The 26434-nt window shown below is 43.3% G+C and overlaps 1 protein-coding gene across 1 annotated transcript in view; it reads right to left on the bottom strand.

Annotated features, from left to right (window-relative positions):
- Window positions 1–26434, bottom strand: part of prex2 (phosphatidylinositol-3,4,5-trisphosphate-dependent Rac exchange factor 2) — an 80513-nt gene that overhangs the window by 39034 nt on the left and 15045 nt on the right. Inside the window, exons 3-20 of the mRNA XM_079181284.1 lie at window positions 25714–25836; window positions 24114–24218; window positions 21690–21791; window positions 20584–20745; window positions 17837–17970; window positions 16838–16941; window positions 15339–15488; window positions 14805–14946; window positions 10661–10761; window positions 9580–9683; window positions 9448–9497; window positions 6103–6178; window positions 5178–5250; window positions 3556–3698; window positions 3119–3211; window positions 2132–2280; window positions 1948–2033; window positions 278–414 (exon numbers count right to left, since the gene is read on the bottom strand). Of these exons, the coding sequence (XP_079037410.1) occupies window positions 278–414; window positions 1948–2033; window positions 2132–2280; window positions 3119–3211; window positions 3556–3698; window positions 5178–5250; window positions 6103–6178; window positions 9448–9497; window positions 9580–9683; window positions 10661–10761; window positions 14805–14946; window positions 15339–15488; window positions 16838–16941; window positions 17837–17970; window positions 20584–20745; window positions 21690–21791; window positions 24114–24218; window positions 25714–25836 (2034 nt within the window). The remainder of the gene's footprint in view (window positions 1–277; window positions 415–1947; window positions 2034–2131; window positions 2281–3118; window positions 3212–3555; window positions 3699–5177; window positions 5251–6102; window positions 6179–9447; window positions 9498–9579; window positions 9684–10660; window positions 10762–14804; window positions 14947–15338; window positions 15489–16837; window positions 16942–17836; window positions 17971–20583; window positions 20746–21689; window positions 21792–24113; window positions 24219–25713; window positions 25837–26434) is intronic.

Below are 26434 nucleotides of genomic sequence, written 5' to 3'. Positions count from 1 at the left end.
CAACATACAATTACATTTTTGTTTTCATTTTCTACCAGTGAGTTCATGGGAAATGAAAGTGTGACCTCCAAATCAAACATAATTGCAGAAAATAAATAATCTTTTCCACTTAGGGGACTATATCTTAGGGGAGAAGTATTTTTTAATTGTCATGGTATACATGATTGATAAGCTAAATATTGAGTAAACACTTTCCCCCTGAATTAAAACTTTTGGAAAACTGCAGTGTCTAGTCAGGTTCAAGTCCTTGCTGTCATTTCCTCTCACGCCGTCTCACCTGTGTGGGTCGACGGTACTTCCTGCACGCGGTGACGTGAGCGATGACGCTGGCATGGCTCTCCTTGCTCACATTGATGCCGTTCACCTTGATGATGCACTGGCCCGGGTGGAGACCGGCGATGGCTGCCACCGTGCCTGGCGTAAGACGGAGACAAGCAAAGCGAAAGGACAGGTGTCAAGGGCAATAACTGGGCTGCATGTTTTCATACAGGTAACAGCTGCATGAAACAAATTCCAGCACATCCCAAAAAAATATAAAAATAACTGTCACGTCTTCCACATCCTGTGCACAGAATTGGGTTGAACAACATTCCTTTTTTTCTTCTTTGTATTTACAACTTTATTTCCTGTTTTGGCAGCTCAGGAGGAGTGTGAGAGAGAGCGTGGAGAGGAGGGAAGTTGTTTATCTTGGGTAGACGAAGGTCTCTCTCTGAGGGATGTGATTCAGACCTTACTGTAAGAGAACTTCAAGGTTTACAGCTATCAGAAGGAAGTGCATGGCAGACTAAATATTCCTCCCATTTGTTTTCATAGCTCCTTAAGTACACACCATGCATACCTCACATTGCAATATACAGACTCTGTACTCCTCTCGCCAACTATTGTAAGCATGAAAATAATGAGCTTTACTGCTTTAAGTGTAGTAAGAAAGTATATCAACAGACAGGTCCACTGGATTCAATAATAGAACAGAAAAACAGGCCACAGTCCGGCACAACAATAGGGCCAATAAGATACCGCACTCTAACGTTCATGTTATTGGAGTTGAATCACTTTGACTGATATAATGCAATAACCAATAGCTCTGGTTTCTCTGGTAGTTTGCTCTATGGAATAATAATCTGGTGAGCAGGATGTGTGTTTTGAAGCTTTAACATTTTCTTATTAGCACTAATGTGGTCATGACCGGCCTTGGCTAGCCTGGCTAGAACTGATACCACAAACTTAAAATGAATTTCATCTGATTAACGGCTCCTTCTCCTCTTCTCACCTCTTCCTGTCTCTCACTTTCTCTGCCTCTAATTGCTATTACCTGCTCGTGTTGACCTCAGACACCAGGGGACAGCAGCTGTTATGACAATCTAAGTGATTAGACACCTTCTACATCATCAGCTTCGTCTCGGGGGGGGGTGAGAGCATCTACTTAAACACACAGCAGGTTCCCAGGCAACCGCATCATCAAGACAACACACGCACACACACAAACAGACACAAACACAAGCACAGGCACATGCAAGCAAGCACATTTCTACCCTGCTATCCCACTTAGATTGCTTACGGAAGAAAAAAAAAATTCAATTCCCCTGAGAACAGCCAGACAAGGCCATGGATTGTTTTTTGATTAGACCCCATCTTGTGCCAGCCTCGATAGCAGTGCTCCTAAACACACTGGGTTCGGAGGAAAACAGGGACTCTGTGAAAAGGTACATGGACAATATTTTGTAGTGTGGAAAGTGACTGACAACCAGCTAATTCTCCATTTTGGCAGCACCATTAAGCAACCCAGCTGAACCGCATGGAGAGCATGAGGGGGGGGGGAAGTTGGCCCCTTGTGGCCGAGACACGCACACCCACACACAAATACTGCTGTGGCATCTGCTCGCCAGCTGTGCCACAATAACACGATGAATCAAGACAGCTCAAGCGGTAGAGGTGGCGATCTCTTACCTCTCCCAACGGCATGGACCACAGAAGGACCGAAGCCACGAATCTGGAAACCCAACCCATCGGCAGAGTCTGGGATCTTTACCGTCCTGGTGACAAGAGGAGGGAAAATTATATATTTCAACAATATTTCTTTAAACCTACGTATGCACACGTTAACGCACGTGCATATGCAGAACTGACTTACTCTCTTGGCTTGGTGCTAACCAGCACCCTGAGGGGTCCTTTGCTGTTGAAGCACTGCCTGAGGAGAGCTTCCACTTCAGAGAAAGGCCTGAGGAACACCAGGTCTCCATTTATGGCAAACAACTTCTTCCCCACCTCCAGGCCAGCCATCTTAGAGAAGAGAAAAGAAGAGCCGATAGAAAAATATGAAGTCAAGCATCAGTTTTTAATACAGAATCCCAATGAAATGTTTGTCATTTTGAGCTTCAGATTAACTTTGGTATAAGAACACCAATATTCCCAAAGGATTTCTATGTATCAGAGATAGCTTTTATCTATAAGTACACAGCTGGATCCTGTTGTGGATTTAAAAGCAACTGTGTATGCGATCCAGACCATACAGACCAATTCTGTGCTACTTCAGGGCTGGGGGGAATTATGGGTCGTGAACTCATATTGATCACATTTGCCTTCAAACTCCTCGGCCCCATATTCATCTAGCAGATCAAAGCTAAACACCAAAGGAGACCTCAAAAGTATAAGCCCTTTAATGTGCTCTATTTCTGCACGATAATGCTTCTAATGTTAGCATCCGTGTCGATCACCATAAGGCAGGTTAGAGGTTTAGATTGTTTTATGACTGATGATCAAACCACATTTTAACAACAGAAGGCTTCTGTTGACACTCATCTGCTATAAAAGCATCACAGCTTTGCAGAACAACTTCCGAGGAAACAAAATCAAATGCAGCTGTTGAATTACAAAGGGGATACACTGAACCACACAGTCTGAACACCATAAAGAAAAAAAACACCCGTCGGATTTGGCCTCTAAAGAGATTACATGAATTTGTACAACAGTAAAAATTCACTCAGCCAGGACCTTGTTTCAGAAGTAATAATAACGACATTTGGAAATCAATTAATTCAATCAGCATGTATGTATGTATGTATGTATGTATGTATGTATGTGTGTGTGTGTGTGTGTGTGTGTGTGTGTGCATTCGCACCTCAGCTGGGGAGCCCTTCTCTACAGATTTGATGATGGGGACTCTGTTTCTCTCTTCCAGCATGAAGCCGTAGCCTCCGTCACAGGGCCTTATCTGGAGAAAAACAACACGTCTCCCATCAGAAGAATCCCAAGCCAGCAGACTGAGACATTTTCACAGAGCTCAAACACACACACACCAGAAGCAGATACGTACAGATAGCAGCCATGGTCGTATTTGCTCACTCCTCAGAAAAGAATGCTTACTGAGGTATAAAATGGACTTTTGCAGTGTTATGACTTTTCCTCCTCACAGCTGTGTGCCTTCTTATGATTTACCGTGCCTTTGGTTTGTTCTGAGTTGTGGGTACTTTATAGCAAAGTCATAGTAATTTAGACAGGATGGGAGCTAATCAATCAATAAGCCACCATGGAGTACACAGTATAGCGGGCGCTCACCAGGAGAGACTTGGAGATGACGTTCTCAACTATCTTCAGGTCGTGCTTCATAGGTTTGTGTTTGGTGTTGGAACCCTCCATCTCCTCATCAGCGAAGAAACGAAACAACAACGGCTCGTCCTTGAATTCACTCTTTTCCAACACTGAAGGAGGTAACAACACAGTCATAACAGAGTAAATGTCAGAAAAAGAAACAAGTGACATTAAACGTGCTGAATATTTCTGGCACCCAGTGTGTTTGAAAGTTTGAGGTCCAACTATAGATCACGTATGAATGGACGTTGAGAACTTGTTGTGTAATCCATCACAGCGAACATCAACTCAGCAGTTATTTTTGAGAGTTTAGGTCTGAACTGTTTTTAACCTCAAAAGTATTATGTAACTTTGACATGACTTTGACAAGGATTATGAAACCAAATTATAGGGAAATGAATGGAAACCAATGGCTGTGTGGAAGGATTATATAATACAGAAAAATGGTTTGCAAATTGGATAATCATGTCATAGAATATGTGATTTGTGAACATGTAAAATCACTACAATTGTCCTACAAGACAACCGTATGAAATTAAAGTATGTTCTAGTTCAATGACTCAGACTGCCTATTGATGGTTTATTGAAAACTTGACTCTGGTGCTGTGCATGATTAGAGCATATTCAATTTATGAATCAAGCATTTTTCATTAAGTTAAGACGTTTGAACATGATTAGTCACATGCCAAATGGAGCAAGCCCCAGCAGTTTAACACATGTGCAACAATGTATCCCAATATGCACAAACACACACTGTGGGAGAAAGTGAGACCCCACTTCCATTGCATGAACCCAGTCTCCACGGCAAAAGGGGAAAAATAACCCTATTCTTTATTCCACTCAAGATCAGATATAGGTTTAATAACCACATTGTCAGGCCAAATAACTCACTGGCACGAATGGTGAAATGATCCTGAAGGCTGTGGAAGTGAAAAGTGAAACGTTTGATGGCTGGGACTGTTATGTTCCATAGATGTGCTGGTAGTTTGTAGAGTGAGGCTGGAACTGTGGATAGTTTGGAGCAGTTACATCATGGAGGTACAAGGAGACACGCTGTGACTCATACTGTAGCGTGCATGATGTGGACTTTGGCACGAGGGAGGAGCAGAGTTAAAAAAACGAGTCTGACTCGCATAAACAAACTGTAACCATGGCTTCTGACCATTTTGCACTTAAACTGAAAAACATCCACGTGTTCTCTGCCAAGTTCTCACAGCTAAGGCAAGACCTGCATGTACCCTGCACTTGGTTACTTCAGTTCAGATGCACACAAATAGGCATGCAGTTAACGATAGCATGCATGGATACAGCCATAGCCCTAACCACACATACTAATTCATTCACTGGATTGGAAATATGTTCTATTCCTGTTGCGTGTCAAAGGGATTATAAGTAGTAATGGAAAGAGAACAAGAGTGGTTGTGTTCTAAAAACAGGATGCTAAATGCCAGCCGCCCTCTGTGCGGTTTCTCCAAAGCGTTCAACTCCCATTTAGTAAACAGTGGAAAGGATTCCACTGTGTGTGAACAGCGGGATCAAGAACTCTTTTTTTGGTTTGTTGAAATCCTCTGCAGTGAGAAGTGCTGTACCGTGATGCATGAAGCCATTGTCGCACAGCTCCACCCCCAAGATCAACGCCTCCTCCCTGGTTCTGCAGTCGCCCTGCACCAGAAGACACGGGAAAGAGGAAGAGTGGGTGCAGCGGAGAGATGTTTAAGCATAAAGTGTGGAAAGAGTAAACGAGTCAAGGGAAGAAAGAGACAAAAACAAAGGACATTGTATGTTTAGAGAGCAGTCAAAATGTCACACTTAAACACATTCCCTCCACCCTTTTTGTTCCTGCATCCAAAATCCCAGAGGCCAGCAGAGCCACTCCACGCTCCATCTTGAACACAGCCAAAATCATGTCTAGACAACATAGTGTGACAGCTCTTGAAGTCCCACTGAAGGAGTCAGAGCTATTCCGCTGGCCTGTGTCAAACACATTCATATGGACTACCACACACACACACACACACACACACACGCACACTTCTATGCACACACAAACATGTGACGTCTGCCATTGATTCTGTGGTGGTGGCCATACACATTTCATTTCTTTGTTGTCATGCTGGACAGGACTATCAATCTGTCAACCTCAAAGCTTCCTGTCAAAGCCAATAAAGCTCAGCTGTCGAATCAATTCCGCGTTTCTTTCTTCGTTTCCTTTTGGCTCCGCTGAGAGCCTCAAGTCTGGTGGCAAGAAATGCTTTGTTGTCTCAGTTTCTTTCCTCTGTTGCACATTTGAGGTGGCCCCGCAAAACTACATACGCAACAGTCAAACTGACATGTTTGAAGTTGTGCATTACTTCAGAAAAAACCTTTCACACATGTAAAACAAATCATTTATTTGGACACACACTTGGTTGACTGTGCACTATGTGATCACATCGTTATCATACTTCCACTGATAATGGATATAAGATACTGGTACTCATCCTTGTACGTGTATGAAGCTAAATCAGGGTTTACCTGTGCAATAAGCCAGTCTATGAGCTTGTTGGCCATCACCACTGATTTGTAGGTCCGCAGGTGGTAGTCCTTGTCCCTGGATTGGTAAGAAAAGCAGAAAGCTTCATGAAAAGGGGTTAGGAAAACAAGACTCTGCCTTCAAACTTGAACTGTGCCATGCTACTTTTCAACTCTGTGATCCACTCTAACCGTAATAAATCCAGATGGTGAACATGTGAAGTAGCACTTTCTTGGTCTATTTAAACACAAATAGCAATGGAGCCTGAAAGAGGGCTAATAATTCCCACTGTCAGAAAGGCGTGGTCACTTTTCAAGCACCGGCAGTTGCGTCATAAATCTGTGTGAGTTTCTGACATGTGGTGACAGCAAAACAGCATTCCTCCGAGCATGGCTGGTAACGACCCCTGCTGTGTTTGGCCCTAGGGTGCCCCATGTCAGTCTGGTGTTGATGTTCCCAGTGTTACCCACACTGCTGCACAGGCCCCGAGAATGCAGTCTGAAACGGAGCTGTGACTTTTCCCATGAACACAGGGGCCTCCCCGGGGACACTCGGGGGCCGAGCTGCAGGCCGGGAAAGTCCAGAACCGCCGTGACTTACACCGCTCGACCACTTCCACCACATGCAAACACTCACTCAGACACACACACACACACACACACAACCGCACTTACACATGCCTGTCTCGCACACATGCAGTTCAGACAAGTCAAACATGACATGTGGGCCAAACTGAAGTCCAATCTCAGCTGTCTGGAGCTGTTCAAATTGTGAAGCAAGAGAGGCCAAATGCTGCCCTGTTTCCTCCACAATGGAACATTCTGTTGCCTAACTGTATTTGACAGCCCGAGTTGGTCTCTGATGATGAGGGTAGTGTTGGTAATAGCCGGTGAGGCAAGTTGCCCTGCCGTCCCATGCACAAAACCACTTGGACCAGAAGAGGCAAAGTGAAACGCGGTTTTATCCCTGAATGGGATACTGGAGAAAGGGAGACTGGAGCTAGAGCGGCTGGTGCACAGTGAGGCTGTCAGAGTGAAAAATGAGGGTAAACAGCGGTCCAGTGGGCAGCCATATGTCCGGCATGAGGAAACAGCAGTTTGAGGAGTAACAGAGGGAAAGGTCAGCGAGGTGGTTTTGTTTTTTTAACTTGCTGTCCAAAGAGGAAAGTTTACCTTGACATTTTGTTCGCAGTAAATGGATGATGAAGGCAAACGTTGCATTTTCAAAGCATTCTTTGGAAAGTTTTCAAGATTTATTCAACCGTTTCAGGTTTGACGGATTACTCAAGTACAGTGCACCATATCGTTATTTAGTTTTGAAAATTCTACACATCCACCCATAAATATTGAGTTTCCGGAGGACTCATCAGCATAAAGAAGAAAACCTGTCGATATAACTTGTCTGAAATGTTGGTTTTTCCATTCTGTGTGAAGATAATTTATGGTTGACCTTTTCTGCGTTGTGTGGGTTTGCAGCATCGATGTGTGCATTTTGAAAAATGTCTGCTCATCGCATTAATACACGTAAATGTGTGTGTGTACACAGTATTAGCATAGTGGACCTTTTAAACGCACAATCAGATTCCCTGGAGCTTTCTTGTGTGAGGAAAGTTTCGGTGTGAGGTGGGGGTGGAACAGAAGCTGTGTGGGGGTGCGGGGGTATAGGGGTTGCGTGGTGTACGTTTCCCCCCCCCCCTTTCGTTTCATCTATCTCGCTCTGCCAGGAAATTATACCTAATTAGGCAGGGGCTGGTTGCTCCAATTAAATTCTGGCATTCCCAGGCCCAGTGATGCATTGTACTGCTCTCAGTGAGACCGCACTGCACAGATATGCTGGCTTACATCACACACACACAACTCTAGAGCACCAAGAAGAGTTTTTACGTCAAAAGATTTGGCCTCAACACAAATGCCAGTGGGCTGAATGCTGACACACACACACACATATAACCACCCTTTAGGCCTTTTAGTAGGTGGATCAAACAGAAATACGGAAAAGATACTATGCAGGAATACACCAGCGTGCACCCTTCCAGCTATGGCACAGTTTTATTGGTGTGAAATTAAAGCTTTTCTTCGGGCCATTTGAAAACTAACATAAACAGGCAACATTGATGCGGTACTTTGTGGCAAAACACATTAGCAGTCTGCTCCTCAAACACTGTTCAAATGGAGATTTTTTTTAAAAAACACAGAAAACCAAAGCCTGCCAGCAAATCACTCCTATAAAATGACATTGCTCCACTTCGAACCCTGTTAGACAAAGGGATGTTTCATGATGTGTGCCAGAATTGCTCAAAAACACCTGTTTCACATTTGGGTTTAGGTGACTATTTCATGGGCCTGTTTACACTAATTATCCACTATAAGATGACATACTGGGAGCTTACTTTTTTCTTACTTTTTTCATTCCACGCATTCTGATTTCAGTCCTGAAATTTTGAAAACAACAGTTTTGAACTTCAGATATCCAAATGGCTATTTTGATCTTGTTGTATGTTGAGGAATTGGAATCGATGTTTGCCTCCTGCAGCATGACTTTGTGTCAGGCCTTTGAGAGCACAAGATCAATAAACTGCCGGTCACACTCAGTGAAATGTGTACGACCCGCGCATTGTAACTGTGGCCACTTTAAAAATGCTTTATAACAGCTATGAGGCTATTTGTATCTGCGATCCACTTACTAGCTCTGAGCCTTCAAACATATTATATGATCTTCATCCGAAAACAAAGTTTGCTTAGTTTTCATGGCAATGTGTTTGTCATGCAGGGTCAGTAGCTGTTGACATTTCACCCAAAACACTCTTAGGACTTCTCATCCGTGTTGGCTTTAAGTTACGGCTGGACTAAGAACAATGCTGATGAAGACCATGTGAGAAAAGAAAGCTAGTAGGGGGGGGGGGGGCCTTAAGTGACGATGTTATTGTAAAACTACTATTTAGAAGAGGACCATCTGATAGGTTGAAAGCTCCAGGAAAAGCTAGTAAGAGCTAGTGAGTAGTGTCACTTTTCACGTTGTACCGTATCAACATGTTCCTAAAGGATATTAAATGGTGAAAATGAACTCCCAAAAGCACCAAGAGAGATTTATCACTGTGTCCCACATCACCCAGACGACTTCTAACATGCAGACTCAATCTTACTCGCTGCCTCATCACTGTTTTGAGACCGGGCAGATAAAACCTGCCGAGCTGGATCACCCACAGGCCCCCGCCGCACTCCATCACCATCTTTGCCAACTCCTCCCAAGTCAGTTTGTCTTCAAAAAAACAAAAAAACAATGCTACAGCTACTGGGGCCCCATCTGGCTGGGTTTGCGATGGAGAGGAAAAGAAAAGGGCTGCCTACCTGATGACAGGAGTGAAGAGGCTGTGTAGACGGCAGAAGAGCCGAACACCCTGAGAAAAACAAGCTTTTCATTAGGGTTAATTGACAGGTGTGTCAAATGTGATTTATATGAAATTGAGCTCCACTGTGTACCTTAGATATGACATCATGCATGTCACTTCTGGGGTGGTAGGTGCCATCGTCGTAGCGAAAGCGGTACAGTACAGGCTCAGGTTTGAACTGGTGTTTGTCCGTGACTGAAAATGCAATTCAAAACATAAGGAGGTTTCTGAAAGGAGAAGTGCCAGGAGGAAAAGATGAAGAGAAAAAAAAAAAGTCTCAAACGCTAAGGGTGGCGTTATTCATATTGCTTTAAATTCGAAAGTAGGACTGCGTGGTGAAACAAGCTTCCCAGACAAGAGGAAGACTCAAACCTCATACAGAGTGGTCACAGATAACACAGCTGCTCAGAGCCCTCTGCTCCCCTTGCTTAAGGGGACTTTGTCGAATGGCTTCTCCAAAACAGTAATAACAGTTGGCTCTGTATTCTTGGCTGCAGCCATGAGAGTTCCATTAAAAGGGTTTTTATGAAAAGATATTCTCTCATTTTTCACATGGGCATTTCTAACAGCACCGCGAGGGAGCTCAGAGGAGCCCGGAGTTATTCCTCTCTGTCAGGACCGGCTCTAAAGCCCGATCTCATTTCTCTGTGAGGAAGCAATAAAGCGCCCCCGAGTGATTTAAGATACAACTTGGCTCGGGGCCCTACTCTTTTGAAGAAGGGAAAAAAAAAAAACATGCAGAGCAGTACGCGCCATTTAGTGTGAATGCAAAGCATTAAGCGAGCTTAAGCATCGTGCACCAAATACACTTGTTACCCAAAGCCACAGAACAGCCACTGAGCAAATATTTCACAAACATTACGGCAAGAGGAGATTAACATTCATAACCCCTTACCTAAACATTGTGTCAAGGGAGTGGGGTACCTGCTAAGACATACGTAAATAAAACAGCTGCATCTCAAGCAAGGGAGTTCAAATATTGTGAAACTGCTCGCTGAATGAGAAACATTCACTGGACGTGGTTAGAGGTTAGGTCAGGCAATGACAGGCATTTGCATGCACTATACAGTTTAGCACTATGTAACTTGGACCGTGGTAGATTTGGTTATAGATAAGGAACAGCAAAGGATGATGAAGCAGGTCTTAAGTGGGAGAACATTGAGAGAACAAACCATGGTGGATGATTCCATTCTCCAGCAGCGCTTGACCCAGGTGAACCCCTTCCTCTGGGTTGCCTGTCTCACCAATTTCCATCAGCCAAGACACAAACTCACTGGGGGAAACACAAAAAGGCAACACTGACATTATAGCGCACACACTCTCACAGGGATAACACAGCAAACGTACACAAAATCCCCAAGGAGAAATCACATCACTCTATAAAAGAGAGTGTGTGATCAGTGGAGAGAGCTTTGAATCAACCCTCAATAATCTGTAAATTAGAAAAGGTGGTGGCCTTGGCTTGAGACTATGGCAACAAACACTATCTTGGCGAAGAGGGATGATATATTTACTGCTGGGGGGGGCCACATCTGTCCAGCAGGCTTTAGTTTGTGTTTTGTTCAACTTAATTTATTTTAGACGTACGATGTAACGCGATGAAATCCAAACAATTGAGTTGAATCTCAGGAAGTTCATGATGGAAAATGAATGATAAGTTTTGCTCTGCATCATTTACAACTGGGAAGAGGAAACAAACCAACCCCCAGGAGAAACAAACACAGCATCTGATCTTCTGAGGGCCCAAATTACCTAAACGGGATAATTCTTCCATAATTTAGTGACTCGAGCATGAGAGAGAGAGTAAGAGGAGAAAATAAAAGGGTTGAGGACAGGCAGAGTGGCAGTATCTTATCCGATTAAGTCCTCGGTGTCCTGTCTCCCTATAAAAGACAAACAAACACGGCCAGCAGCACCACTGGAATTCTGTGGAATTCACTTGCGGGCCGTGACGGAGGTGGTCGGGTTTCAGCGTCGAGCACACTGGGGCAATTACAAATGTTTTCGGAGAAACAACTTGACCAAACACCCCACCTCCGTCACTCTCTAACCACTCATCCTTGGCGTCTTTTCTCTACGCAACAGACCGCGGAGGAAAAACACAACGTCTATAACAACGTCAATTTGTCAACCTCTGCACCTTAACCACGGAAGGAAAAACACCATGAAAGTTGTGACTGTGAAGTTCTCATGGCCTTGAGTGGATTGGGGGTCACATATGCAGTTTCACGCAATTAAAATCTACATGTGGAATGTGGCAACATTGACCAAATCAAAACATCCCAATATTTGAGACATATTTGTGCACAAATCGATCATTTGAGATTGTTTGGTATTACATGTTTCACTTACTTTTAATTCAGCCTTTAAAGGGCCTCAAAACCAAGTGTTTTGTAAATTAACATCTTGCTATAAGCGATAAATTACTTCATGAAGGCCATTATTTAGAGTTAGATGAGATGATCAATACCGCTTACATCTGTTTGCTAAAGATGAAGCTACTGCCAGTAGCCATTTAGCTTAGCTTAGCATAACAGCTAGCCTGGTTCCGTCGGTAACGGGTAACAAAAAATGCTTAGTAGCATCTCTGAAGCTCATTAATTAACATAGTCGGCTGCTGGTAGCTTCATATTTAGCAGACTCAATCTCTTTCCAAAATGTCAAACTATAAGTTTCTCTACACCACTACATTAAGATTATCAAGAGTATCTACTTTCGTACAATATTGGTACAGTATATTAACTGATGTATGATTATATCTGCCTGTTTTAGGTACGAAATGCTGACTACATCCACATGCAGCAATAGCAGACGTTTTTTACATTCAGCTTCTGCTGAAATTGAACATTCGTGTTAGCAGATGGAGCCAAAGGTTTGTGCCAAGTAATGTCAAAAAGAAAGAGCAGAGGCTGACAAAGACAAACAGCATTTCTTGCAGGGTGTCTAACCTTTTCATTGAGCTCTTAAAGGGCTTTTCATCAACATCTATCACAACAAGCAGACACTATTGTCTGTCATGTGCAGAAAAGACACACTTTGAATCTCTTTTGTTTTTCTGTTTATTCCAGGTTTAAAATTGGATGCTATAACTGCAAGCTAGGTGGCTGTCACACACATTTCCTTTGATGAATTACACTGTCACAGGAACCAAACCACAAATGCGATTGTACCACTTAAAGGGGAGGAGCTCGGGACCCCAAAAATAGCCTTCGGCTTTGAAAAAACCAAAATCAAAAAAGAGAAAGAGGAGGCGTGATAGAAGAATAAAGGCAAAGCATTTCACAATGGAGGGAGTGGGCTGAGTGGAAGCCATAGGCAATGTGGCTTTCATCAGGGACATACCATGCTGGTTCCAATTCACCAATTACGCCCACATGTAATCATCTCCATGATAATCTCAGACAGGGGAAGTACAGAGAAGCTAGAGATGTCTTTGCACCCACAAGTGGTCATCCAGGTGTTGGCCAAGTTGCGTATAGAGGGATAGGTTTCCAAAAGGAGCTTCCCTGAGCCGCTTTCTCACCATATGATCTCTTCAGACTCAACGAGGTGCCCATATATGACCAGCGTTTGATCCTTTTAATCTTTCTAGCTGACAGATCCATTCCTTCTCCAGCCCACAAGGGATCTGGTGTTGTCTGCGTGGACCAAAGGAGAAAGTTATTCCTCATTCCAAACCACCATGAGATGTAACATGGCCACAACTATGCCCAATTGGACTTTTTGGTTGTTTTTTTTCTCTCTCTCCATGCTTTCAAAAATAACAGGGATTTTGAGCCGACTGTTTAAGCTCGGGTGATGTTCAGTGTATTTATTACCAGTCAAAACATCTCTGTAAAACATTTTAACAAATGGAAAACATGGCTCATCCCTTGACAATTGTGTTATGGGATTTCAAGAGTCAAGATAGGCACACAGTTTATATAACATCCAACCAACACTGTCTCGTGAAAATATTTAATTTTATTCCCAACCCTTTTTAAATTGCATAGTGTCGTCACTCTACAAAAAAAGCCGTCACATAGATTTTCTATTTTCAAACATGGAGAGCTCTTCTGCTGCAGCCAGATGGTTGTAGATTTTATCATCCTGATCCAGCTTTGTCGCTTTTTAAGTCTCACAAAGTGTGCTTCCCACAAAAGGCCTGCAATGTGGCAGGAATGGTCTGAGGTTTGGATTGAGGTTTACGGCTTTGTGCGTTTATCCAGTTCAGCAAAGAAAGAGGTGTGACATCCCATCAAGATTTCCTGTATAACGCTTTCAGGCTCAATGAGGGGAACATCATATCCCAGCAGGTAGTTTGAGGATCACATGGTTCTGATGAACATCAATGACGGGAGTTACAGTCCGTGCCCCCTACAGTTTGAAATGTAAGTATTTCAATTCTAAATTTAAAGAACGTTTCTGGATTAAACCCTGGGCAAACTCAGTTCAAACCAACTTTGATGCTCATTAACTGCATGAGAACCTGGCAAGTCGATATGACAGCAAGACATCTCCATCTTACATGATGAAAGCAAAACACTGAAATGGGGGCATCAACTCATGCATGCTTAAAATAGCTCAAGGACAGGATTTGGAGCTAAGCTTCACAGTAAATATTCTCACCGATCAGCAAACGGAGGACGGATGGGCATATTTAGTAAACATGGAAGGACGGTTTACTGGCATAATGAAGCTGTGGAAGCTCAAGGACAAGAGGAAACGAAGAACATGTTACAAAGACACACACACACAGCTGCCCTATGGTATAATGGGCCCTCTACTGCAGTTACCTCATGGATTCCTCAGCGGTAAGCTGATTGTAATCTAACATGGGCGATGGAGAAAGCGGGCAGTCAGCTGAGCGGCACAGGGATATCTCCCTGTGATTTACGACTGGCATTCAGTGGCCGATCCGTCCCCAGACACCACACCAATAATCCTTAAATAAGATTCATGGGCTAAATCTGGCTGGATTTGATTTTCCCATGACCGAGACTACAGACACACATAACACAGAGCCACCTGAACAACAAGCGCAGACGCTTTCTTCCTCCCAGCTGCTGTCTTTAGAAATTCTTGCCCACTTAAGAAATGAAATTTAGGGATGGAGTAACTGATCTGTGTTACAATGCTGTAATCTGTATAATTTACCATTTGATGTAGGTGCTAATATTATTGATTCAACACTGTAAAAGGCCTCTCTTATTCGATATTCGTTCTTGTTTATCTCACGGCACACTCATCCACTTTGACACTCGCTCACTCACTCACTCCCTCACAGCTACAGAGCTCACACTGATGTGACACGGAGGAAACCAACAAGAATCTTACCTTCCCAGGAAGCACTTGGGGAAGGTGGTGAGCTTGCGTTTACGGTCCTTAATGAGGTTCCCCTTGGCCATGAGGTGGTAGAGCTTCTCTCCCTTCTCTGACACCATCACCCACGTATCCTGCTCCATGCCGAGCCTCAGACCTATGCAGCAGGGGAGGGAAGAAGGGAGGGTGCAAAAGAAGCCTCTCAATATCTTGGCATGTAACAATTTTTTGCACTCAGCTCCTAGACTAGAAGTGACACCAATTAGGTTAATGTCTCTTAATTTCACAAGATAATTAGCAATGGCCTTAATGACTGACACTATGAAGAGATTATCATGTACACGATCTCAAAATGGGTACGAGACATACCGAAAATGAGAGTTTTCTGTATTCAATTACCCAAATACAGCATATATTCACAGCTATTGGATTCAAGACAGATGTTAAGGAGAAAAAATAATAAAAGGGGAAATGAGTTTCCCTAACTGACCAGCCCCCCCCCCCCCCCCCCCCCCCACCTGATACTGATACAGTCAAGCGCCTTCTTACTTTTCCTCCGCTCCCTCTCTTTCATGATGGCCTCCAGCCACTCCTGCTTCTCCTCCGGGGTCTTGGCCATGCAGACGAACCACTTGTTCTTGGCCGTGTTGTGGATCTTCCAGCCGTTGTTTACTATGTTCCCGCTGCTGTGGTAGTCAGCTGTAACGCAGACGTGAGATTGGCTTCACTCCTGTTGTAAAGTCCCCGACTTGCGAGGGGCGGATCGGACTTTTGGACTCATTTAGGCTCGGAGTAGTTTTACATGTTTGAAGGGCCATCAATCAGCTTTTGGGAAGTCGGGTTCAAAACACAGCAATAACATGAAACACAACTCCAGTGACTTGCTTCGGAGAAAACAAAGTAAAAATAGCATTGTGATAGCAACACTAGGGCTACGGGAAAGACATATAATGCTTTCTTATACAGTAGTGTGCGACCTATTTTCCAAAAACATTCATCGTAAAACTATTGAGGGTAAAGTACTCGATCTTAGTGCAAACACTCAATGTGGGCTCATTTCTCCCAGCTCCAGTCCCGGCGCTACCATCTCTATTGAGTGCCTCATTGATTATCGCTCTTCTCCTTTAATACGATAAACGAGGGTACACACAATCAGAAGAAGAACCATCCGTCGCCATTATTGAGTATTAAGTGGTCAGAATAGTCCCACAGAGACGATGACTACTTGTGATTCACCTCCTACGTTCGCTCAAATATGAACGGTGAGAATGTTAAAAAATTATGCAAATGGCCATGAACTCTTGACTGTAAGTTATTATTTCCATCTCTTAGGAAACATTTCAAATGCTTCACCGCCTGACCTCTGATAACAGAAAGCAAACCATTACAATCATCAATTACAATCACATCTAAAAGCATCTACAGTGTGGTGTCCTTTATATGTTATGCCTCGAGGGCGTATTTCAACCTCAGGCAGCAAGTGTGTGCCTGGGAAAAAGTCAGGGTGCTTTCATTTCGTAGGAATACAAGCTAAAATACTCCTGTCGCCCTAGATTTCAGATTGAGATTTCCCGCCTGTGGTGCAGAACACCCAAGAGTTACCGCACCGCCGCCTGCCCCGCGTGTTTATCCTCCCTCTCCGGACCCAAACCCATCCATCTCTCACCAAAAGCACCCAATATTATGGCCCATCTGGGTCTGTCCGAGAGGAAATGATGGCTTCTACAAATATAAATGATAATCAGTGGCTATGCGAGGCCAAGAGACACAAGCACTCGAGTTCACCAAGTACCAGCAGCAGCACAGTCCCAAGCAAATGTAACTATAGATGTCTTAAAAAACTGTTTATAGGTAAATCGTATTTTTCCATCGGTAATCCAAGTATAAAATCACATGTTGTAAAGGTTCCTGTGTGGGTCATTACGGCATATCTTTAAACCGCAGCAATGCTGAAATATGAAATGAGGATAAAAAAGACAGAAAGACAGAGAAAATCTAGCTATTCGTCCAAAATAAATGTTCTCATTTCTTTTCACAGGACCACTCACCCGTGCCATCATCCACATTTTCCACCTCCATCACCTCCGTGTTGATTCTCCCTCTGAACAGGTAGCGAGGACCCTCTGTTGCCGTCTTGCTGTTTTTTAAACGCCTGGGATGGAGAGAAGCAAACAAATCGTGTCATGTTATTGCATACTGAGTAATTAGTATCACTCACAGTTCAATCAAGAGGCTAATTACAATCATCACATCGTTTGTCTATGTGTACTAACCACATTAAGTCAGGAAAATGCCTCTAATTTAGATGAGTTATTGAATTTAAGGTCAGGGCAACAAACTTTTTACTTTCTTTCTCGCGTGTTCTTTATTTAGTCATGAATGGATCTACTTTAATGCACTCCCTGCAGACACGACACTTTATACAGCACATGCAGTACAACAACAAAATCAAAGCAGGTGGCAACTTGGTTGGTGGTAAACAAGGCCTGCCCAAAAAGCACATACAATGGATGTAGCATTATTGTTAGCAGCTGCATTTGTAGCTCAGTGTCTGCCTGCAGAAGCACAACAATGGTCAGCAATCAGCAGGAGTTTCCTGACTCAACTTGCACTGATCATAGTAAATGTCATATCGTTTAGTATACTTCCTTAGAAACTACCAGAAAAAGAGTCCACAGATGGTGGTTAATATCCCCACCTAGACGAATCATATGTCGCCATTTCCCCAAGTTAAAAAAAAAGAATCCCAAATCCTTCTGTCACGTGTCTCCTCTACTGCACAACTTCTTTCAACTCCCTCACAATAAAGTAAAATGCTTCTCACAGTGCACTGCTCTCTTTTCTTTAACAAAGTAAAGGAACTTGTGAATTATTTATAGAGTTATAATGTTGTAGGAGTACACAGACGGAGGGACATTTTAAATTAGCATAAACTATATTTTTATTCTGTCTCTAAAAAGAAATACACACCGTAATGGGAATTTAAATTCATCTTCTGATTTGTGGATTTTGCCAGTAGAATAATGAATAAAAGAGGGTCAAGGCACCTGTTTTTCTTTTTGCAGTAGACCAGAAGCTTGTCAAACAGGAAGAAAATCCTCTCTTGTATGTTTCCAGCTGAAATCTTCAAGAGGACGCCGTGCATGAGCATCTCCGTGCATGTATCTGTGATATTGGAGCCCTGCAAACAGACATGTGGGCAAAAGGTCAAACAGGAAAAAAAAGAGAGTGAAACAGATGCTTGGACATAGATTGGCGCAGAGAAAATGCAGAAAACAAGGTATTCAAACAAGCAAATCATTCTAATGTGAATCTTTTATCTGAAAGAGAAAGTTTCTAAAAAATGAATTATATACACCATGCAATGTTCACACATAGTGACTGAACAGGAGGCGGGATTACAAAGCCCAGCCTTTCCTGTTCCCTCTCTTAGGGGTCTGTAAAAACACTCCCTGCTTCCTCGGAGCAGATTGCTGTGGGACTTTAAAATGCACGGCCGTTAATAGCTTCTATAGAATAACATCCCGTCCAGTCGAACCATGTGTTGCATTGTCGCGCCTGGTCACCACATTGGTTGGGGTTCCTGCTGCAAGTGATAAAGTGTGCTGTCTTTCCCCTTACCTTGCCTGCTCTGGGAATTTATGCACCACGTTTGATCGGCCCTTCTGAGCTAAAAATAACTCCCATGCTGCACAGAGCCGGAAAATGTGCTAAGCATTTCCTCCTGCTGGAGACATCAGTGGGCCAAAACTTATCCCGCTTTTTCCTTCTTTCGCTCCTCGCCCTTTTTATCCTCCTCCCTTCCCCTTCTGCCGATCAACCCTCGCTCTCTTCCCCTCCCATTGATTCCCCGGTCATCTCTTTCATTCCTTCCTCCACACTTTTTTTTTTTTTTTTTTTTAGTCTCCCGCTCTTTCAGCAGCCTTTTAACTCCCCAGTTCATGACCAGATGTTAAACTAATTTGCAGCCAGTGAATGTGTGCACACCAAACATGGAAAACTTGTCCTGGTCACTTGAAGGGGCCAACTGAAACATCACAGTAGTCCAGACTATAGAGCTGCATCTCCCAAATGGAAGTACTGACACTTCCCATTTGTGTTTCATGGGCTTTGAACAGAACCCTCTGTCCATTTCTTTTGTCGCAGCCTTCTTTAGATTTTTCTATTTCTCTGCAGCACGTTTCTATCACTCTTAACACTACTCTTGTTCCAAGCCAAAGCTCCACAGAGGGTGTACTCAGAAACTTAAGCAACACTTTAAACCCTCAGTCATCTGTTTCATCTAAATGTCAACCCTCTATTTTTACAGCCAGACAAAACAACTGCAGAAATGGATAACAAATTAGGAGGGACAAAGCAGAATATTCCAGTAATCAAGGACAAAGTGTGGTGGAAAAATATACATTAAACTCTTAAGTGGTATTTTTCAATTGGCTGGAGAGAATGTTAATGAATTTTGTTAAACAAAAGAAGCCAAATCAAGCGCCACAACGCAAGTAACTTTTATGAACTCTAATCAAACTTAAACAAGAGAAGAGAACGTGAAGTGAAACACAACTGGAAACTACTACCCACTGCTCTAAAGTTAACATACTCCTGTGGTACACAGTGACAAAACACAGACACTTGCAACACAAACCAACCGGTAATCACCGCCCTGACAAATGCTGGCAGTGACCACTGCCGGCCATCGCCCTGTCTCTCCCACGCGAGGTGAACCTGCCAGGATGGCCCAAGGGCAGCCAGCTGCGGAGCAGGTCAGCGCTAACAAGCACTCAGCCCGGGCGGAGGAGCAGGAATGGAAAAAACAGCAGCTCTCACAGTCGCTCCTCATCCCTCCATCATTCCTTACACCCACACAGAAATGCAAGATGCATCCATCACTCAGCCATCTCTCCGCTCTTCTTAGTTCCGTGTCATTTAGCCTGGCGTGCAGCAGTCAGGGGATCCGGCTCCAGAGTGAGCTAATGTTTACAATTGATAAAAAAAAGTACTGAGGGGAAACCGCAGAGTAGCTACAACCAGGACCATGTCGAGTGCACCGCACCGCACAGACTCATTCTGATCACACTGTTTTTAAGATTTTAAACTCTTTGTGTGTGTTTTGTATGTATACAGTACACCTAGTAGTTTATATTTTTGGAGTATTTCTCAAAGAATATATTGTCCTTGGATTTCTGTTTTTGTCATAAACATTGCCCAACTATTTTTGTTCCTGCAGTGTATTTTACTATGAAGCAAAAAGAACACACTGAAAGCCTTTCTAAATGCCCTGCTAATACTAAAACAACACATTCACAGAAACCTCACCACAGATTTCTCTTTCCAACCACCACGAGGCACAACTGACCTATTATTAAGGAATCCCAGCACGCAGGAAGAAAACTAATCTAAAGGCAACCGTCCACACCAAGTAGTTCCGTCTACCTGACGATGATTGAATTGGTGACCCTTAAGCGTGACGGCTTTAACTGCAGACTCATCCAGGCGAAAAATAATTTGACCATTGTGAAAACAAGTCATTGTTCCCAGAGAGAACAAGAAAGCTTAAAAAGTCACGCCACTTGGAATTCTTGTTGCATTGCTGGCATAGGGCTAAGTGGCTTTAAATATGTCATGACTTTGAGCTTTGAAGGGGGGGGGGGGGGGGGAGCTCAGCCGTGTTTTAATAAATGAAAAACCTACAAGCCAACTCTGACTACACAGCAAGACAGTCGGTGCAGCCATTTCAATTTAATGTACTGGGTGAGATTAAATCATTCAACACAGTGTACACAGTTAGGTTGAGGCCCACCTCCCAGCCCTCGATATGGTACTGCCATTCCTCCAAAATCTCCAACTTCTCCATCTGTCTCTTGGCTTCGTTGATGCTGGAGCACACAGCCTTCATCACCTGCAGAGACTCCTGCACCAGGGCGTAGTCGTTGTGCTTCTTCGGGGTCCTTTTCAGCAGCTCCTGCATATGCAAATAGCACAGAAAGTCTCACATGAAAAACTAGTTACATCATAATAGAGAGACACACAGTGCCATTAATGCACCTAAATTATTTTAATATCTAATTTGTGGCAAATCTAACTGTTAAAACATATTTACACATGAAAAGAATGAAAGAAAAATATGTTAAATTTCCTTCACACTCCTTACAAGTGCTTACCTTCCAGTAGTTCCTGAGTTAGGTGGTTAAAAGCCCCTCCTACTGTATGCCACGGTCTAGCAAAAGCAATGGCAATCTCCGGGTCTATAGTCTAAGCACTGTCTTTCAGTATGTCAGCTACTATAGGGCATACCTACACTGTTCTGGATATATCTGCAGCCAGCGATGGCTATCTATGTCATTTCAGAGCAGGAGGCCCTGGCAGCTGGAAGACTTCAAATGGCAGAGTATCAGATTACCCCCTTATTATTACTACTACTACATCTCTGTGCCCGCGCTGGTGGCTGTTTAGAGAACGCCTGGGTGAATTAATAGCTCATAACAAGACGAATGAGATGGGACGGCTCAGATCACAGACTCAAACCAGACTTTGAAAGTGTATTTAATTTCGCCCACGTTTCACGTCGGGAAATGGAAATTTCAGAACTAACAAGTGAGAGTGCGCCTATGAATGAGCCCAGTCAAAGTGTCCGAATGCACAGCTGGGTAGGGAAGGTGATGATGGGTCTTGTGTTGTTTCTACAATGTGGCCGCGCTGGGGAACTAAAGCAGAGAGTAGACGTGTCGGAATATGAGACCGGTGTTTCATTAGCGAGGGAGAGGTTGATGTGAACAGGACGAGACAGCCCTAACTAATGACTAGGTGGTGGTGAGTGAAACGAGGAGTAGAAGGTGCACTACAGAGGTGGTACAAGGGTGTGGTATCCCTATAATACAGGGTTAGCGTGCACAAGACCATACTCACTCTGAGCAGCAATGGGTACTTGCAGATCCTCTGTATAGGAGCTACCAGGTAACCCTCCAGTGGGACCTCTGTGTTTTTTCTGCCTCCCAGCAACATGCAGTTCTGCAGGAGAGGAGAGAAGGTTTGACAAGGCTAAAGCTAAAGCTACCCGCTCTGTGACTCTGTGAGGCCGTAATGCTCATTGTAAAGAAAACCCACATTTGTTCTTGATTTTAGGAATCGTAGTGAATTAAATGTAATAATTTGACAGAGTGTAAGAATAAAGGTCTTTGGAAACAAATAGAAAATGGGTTTATCAGTAGCATCAGCAGTATTTCATAGTTTTTTGAGCAATTATTGGCCTTTGGTTGCCATCATTGGCAACCACCTTTTAACATATGAAAAATATGGACAGCACACAGCAAAACGTATGTGACTCCAGCTGTATGTGAGACTCAAGCTTTTATTCTTTTTATTATGCTGTCATATAACTGCATAGTATCTTAATTACTCAAAAATATAAGGTGACTAAAATGGCAACCATGTTTTCAGTTTCGGCAAGCACATTTGAAAGTTAGTGTCTTCGCCTGGTGAGGTTGGTGTAAACAGAAAGGTCATCGTGCTGACTCACTTGTGAGATGTTATAACATCAAGCTAGGGAGATGCATGAAGTGGTAATAATGTGTCGAAGTGGTTGTCACTTGTTGTCACGTACAGTTTAAACATCAGTGTTTTCGTCACTGTTTATCACCACTACCACCATCTTAGTTTAGCATGCTAGCATAAAGTTTGCTAATTAGCACAAGTACAGCTGAGGCTAATGGGAATGTCATTGGTTTTGCAGCTCTTTGGTCATAAATCACTCTCTAGGGCAAACTGACACTACGGTAAATTCAGGGGAACATCAACAGTCTGTAGGATTCATCGTCAGGGGACTATGAACGTCAGCCAACAGTTGTTCAAATATGTCTGGACAAAAGTGGTGGACCGACCCACAGATCAACATGGACATCCCTAAATTTAGATCGTAAACTAAGAGATAATCTTTGCCTTCAGTCGATCAATGGGACTACTTACCTTCATGTGGTAGGATACAGGTTATGAGGTCAACTGCCTAATATTCACTCTCACCTCCCTCTCACCTGAAATATCAACGAGGTGTCGGATTACAGTTTAAACAATAAACCGGGCTTTATGGCCGCCAGTTGGCCAAAGGTTTAGTGGAGGTTAGCAGATATCCTCACCCTGGTCACTGCAAGGCTGAGGAGGTGACCTGAGGTATATTAGGCCATAGCTAAGTGTAGGTTGGAAGGTAACACAAGACCCATATAGCCCATATGGAAGGTTAGGTCACCAACAGGTCAAAGCTATAAAGGCGCCATTAAATCAAAGTCAATTAATAGCTTTACCTCCTCTGGCTTCCTAGATTAAAGGCACTCATGAATAGTAAATCACACACAGAACTCTTGCAGGCAGCCCCTTTGATGGTGTGTTTAGTGTGTGCATATGTGTGTTTAATTTCTTACTCCATCAATTAAAATTTAACCAGATGGTCATATACTTCTCCAAAGAACAGGCCAATCAATACACCAAAGCCTGTGGTCACACTGTGGTTCTTCTGGTTGTGTAACTCTGCTGTAGACTTTCTTTTCAAAGTGCTCTATATTTATGGAAGTCTTAAAACACAAGGGGCGATGGCGTGTTATGATACAAGTGTGTATCGAGTGTGTAAAGGAGTAAGGAGCGAGAAGGACCAGCATTACACGCTGTCAAAGCGAGTCAAAGAGTAAAAAGTGAACCGTATGAACAGGGGTACAAAAGACTAAACAGCATCACGTGAAGAGCTGTGAAAGGCAATGAAAAAGGAAAAACAGCGAATGTTTTGACCTCGAGCACACACACAGTTTGCGTCCGGCAGGGGGGATGTGGTCATCTTTTGTTCTAGCAACATGATGCTCCCCTGTGGAAGTGAAATTCTCTGAGTGTCGGGAGAGGGAGTCCGCCCACACAAGGGGCAGAGTCACATCAGCTGTCAGACTCACTGGAACATTAAGTACAGGGTTTTACACTGTCAACAATGTGTGGGTGACTATGTGTTTGTATGTCTAAGAGATTGAGGCGGTGTGTTTTCCTATGTGAGCTGTTCTCAAGGGCAGGTTTTGATCACGCATGACCCCTCTTGGACTTCAATATCGGCGCTAAGAACTCAACTATATTTTTGGAATCACCCTAAATATTGAACACATCATATGGATGTTTAACTGTATAGCTATAGGAGACGTAAGCTAAAAGATAACTGTTAAACTCCAATGGATTTATGTTGCCAGTTAATAACTATAATGTGTGTTAGCATGGATTGAAAATAGTAACTCTGACTTGTGCACGAGCACAGATCTTCTGAGACTTTAATTGGTTGCATGTATTCTGCATCTTTACACTACTCACCAGTAAACATGTCCGAACGCTCCTGATCTTATTGACCTCCAGCAGCAGCCTCTGGGCCTTCTCATGATTCCCACCGTATTCATCGTAAATCTGGAAACGACTCCTCTGCAAGAGACGGAGAAAGACGAGGTGAGAGGGACGCGCGAGTAAAAGGAACAAGTGGCAGACAGGAAGAAAGAAGGAGAGAAAAAGGGGCGACAGAGTCGAGCAGAAAATGGGAAAAAGATTTAACCCAGATAGGGCGACACAGAAGACAGTAAAACTAAAAACAATGAGAGAAAACAAGGCAAAAACAGACCACAGAGCAGACATGTGGATTCTAGGACTCATTGTAGGTAAGAATTCTTCCCAATACTCTCCTCTCCGTCATGAAATAAATAATGTACATCATGTGTGAAGTGTGTGGGGGTTCCAATCGTATCCATCTGCCTTGCAGCCATATTGCCGAGAACTTTCCACCGCAGTCGTTCGCATGACATTCATACTCCATTGTCTTTGAGAGGCAACAGTGGGACCAGACCGCACAGCCTTTAAATCACTCACTACAAAGTCACCACAGAGCTGCAAAAATAGTACACGGTCTTCAGCCATGCGGCTCTGCCTCAGAAGACAAAGCTGCTGTTGTGAGGAGACGTAGCTGTGTTCACAACAACAACTTGCAAATACAAATCGTTTTCATTACCCGTAGAGTATGCTCTTCTTGTTGAATCATGTTTTCTAATAGTTTCAGTTAACAAACCTCCAAAATATGTAATGTTTTGGCCCTGGGAACTGATTTTACTGTCGTCCAGTGGAGTCTTAAGTCAGCGAGAACCAATTTTGCAGGCCTGAGGGATTTTGATTCGAGCGGCCCATTGTCCAGCTGGCTCACTTACCTATTTGTGTTTCTGTAGTAAAGTTAGATTGGGTAATTCTTTCCTGGAACTTTTAGAGCATCAACATGTCACTACTGAGAAAGTCATTTTTGAGGAGGGAAAAAAAAACTGCATAAAAACTGCATAATAATAGAAAGAAAATGTCTTATCTCAATGGACTCACATGGTCACTCATGACTGAATTATGGTCATGAGCTTTCAGTTATGCCGTGAATTACATCCCATTTTCTCAATGAGGTCATCTCTCTCTCTCTCTCTCTCTTTCACCTGTTTCATCAGCGCCCTACTGGCAGAGGAGTCGCCTTCAGCCCAACAGAAGGATGCTAAGATTTATGAGACTTTGAAACCTATTATATGCCAGCGTGCCTCCAGGCTCAGCATCAAAGAAATGTGATATATAGCAAGGGGTGAGCAGTATATCAGAACCGTATCAAGCATATCGCACATGTGCAATCTCTCATCATGGGTAATCCAGAAAGATGAATCGACAACATGTGGTGTGTCTTATCATTTTCAGCAGTACTCAAGAGGCATAGCTGCATTGGAGCTCTGATAGTAAAGCAGGAGAGAAGTTCTTTAGATGAATAAACTGCAAACAGAGCTTACACTGTACTGAACTGTAAGAGCTTGGACAAGATGGGAAAATGATGATTAAAGATGGCAAGGTAACTCTCAGCCTGCAATAGAGGAAGCATTAAGTAATGGAGGTCGCATGTGTTACTTACAAAGTGCAAGAAGCAGCGCCCGATTTCATGGTGAGCATGAGGGTCAGGCTGCAGCAGCTCTTCCACCATGGAGAGAAAGTCTTTGTGAACGGCCAGGATCTCCTCGATGTTGGAGAATAAAACCTGAGAGAGAAAAAGGTCATATGATGTGTGTTTTTAGTGTACTTGCCAGCTGTTTCTTTCCTCCAGTGGTGTGCTTAAGATGGCCCGAATCAATACTTTGGAGTGTATTTCTTTTTTCGTGGCCATGTGGGGCGAATTTCTGAGGCCACACAATAAAGACTGAGGTCTCTTTGAAATGGGCATCTTAGCTTTAGATGTCTTTGATATTGGGATTTCAAACATTATTATTATTAGATTTTCAATTTTTTTTGTTTTTTAAAAGGAGCACATTTTTTAAGATCTGTTGTATGTTTCCTTCATGTGGTGTTGACTTCTGCCCCCTTTTATGTCCTTTTTATGGTGATGTTAAAGGACAAAACAATGCTGACTCTGGATGGAGGATGAAGCTAGTGAAACAAAACCAAGGCATGGAAACCGGAGAAGCCTTTTATGGGTGAGGCAAAAATACCCCTTAGTGACGCTAAGGACAGCAAAAAAAAAATCTAGCAGGCGAATTTCATCAATGCAATTTCTCTCCAAAAAGGACCGGATGCCATTCAGCTGCTCGGTGACATCACTGACCCACGTTATCCAAACCCCTCTCTAAACAGCTTGTTCC

The sequence above is a fragment of the Pholis gunnellus genome, assembly GCF_910591455.1.
Source record: "Pholis gunnellus genome assembly, chromosome: 20".
In the NCBI taxonomy this organism is placed as follows: Eukaryota; Metazoa; Chordata; class Actinopteri; order Perciformes; family Pholidae; genus Pholis; species Pholis gunnellus.
Note: the sequence above shows the minus strand (reverse complement) of the source record. Positions and strands in the feature narration are given on the sequence as shown.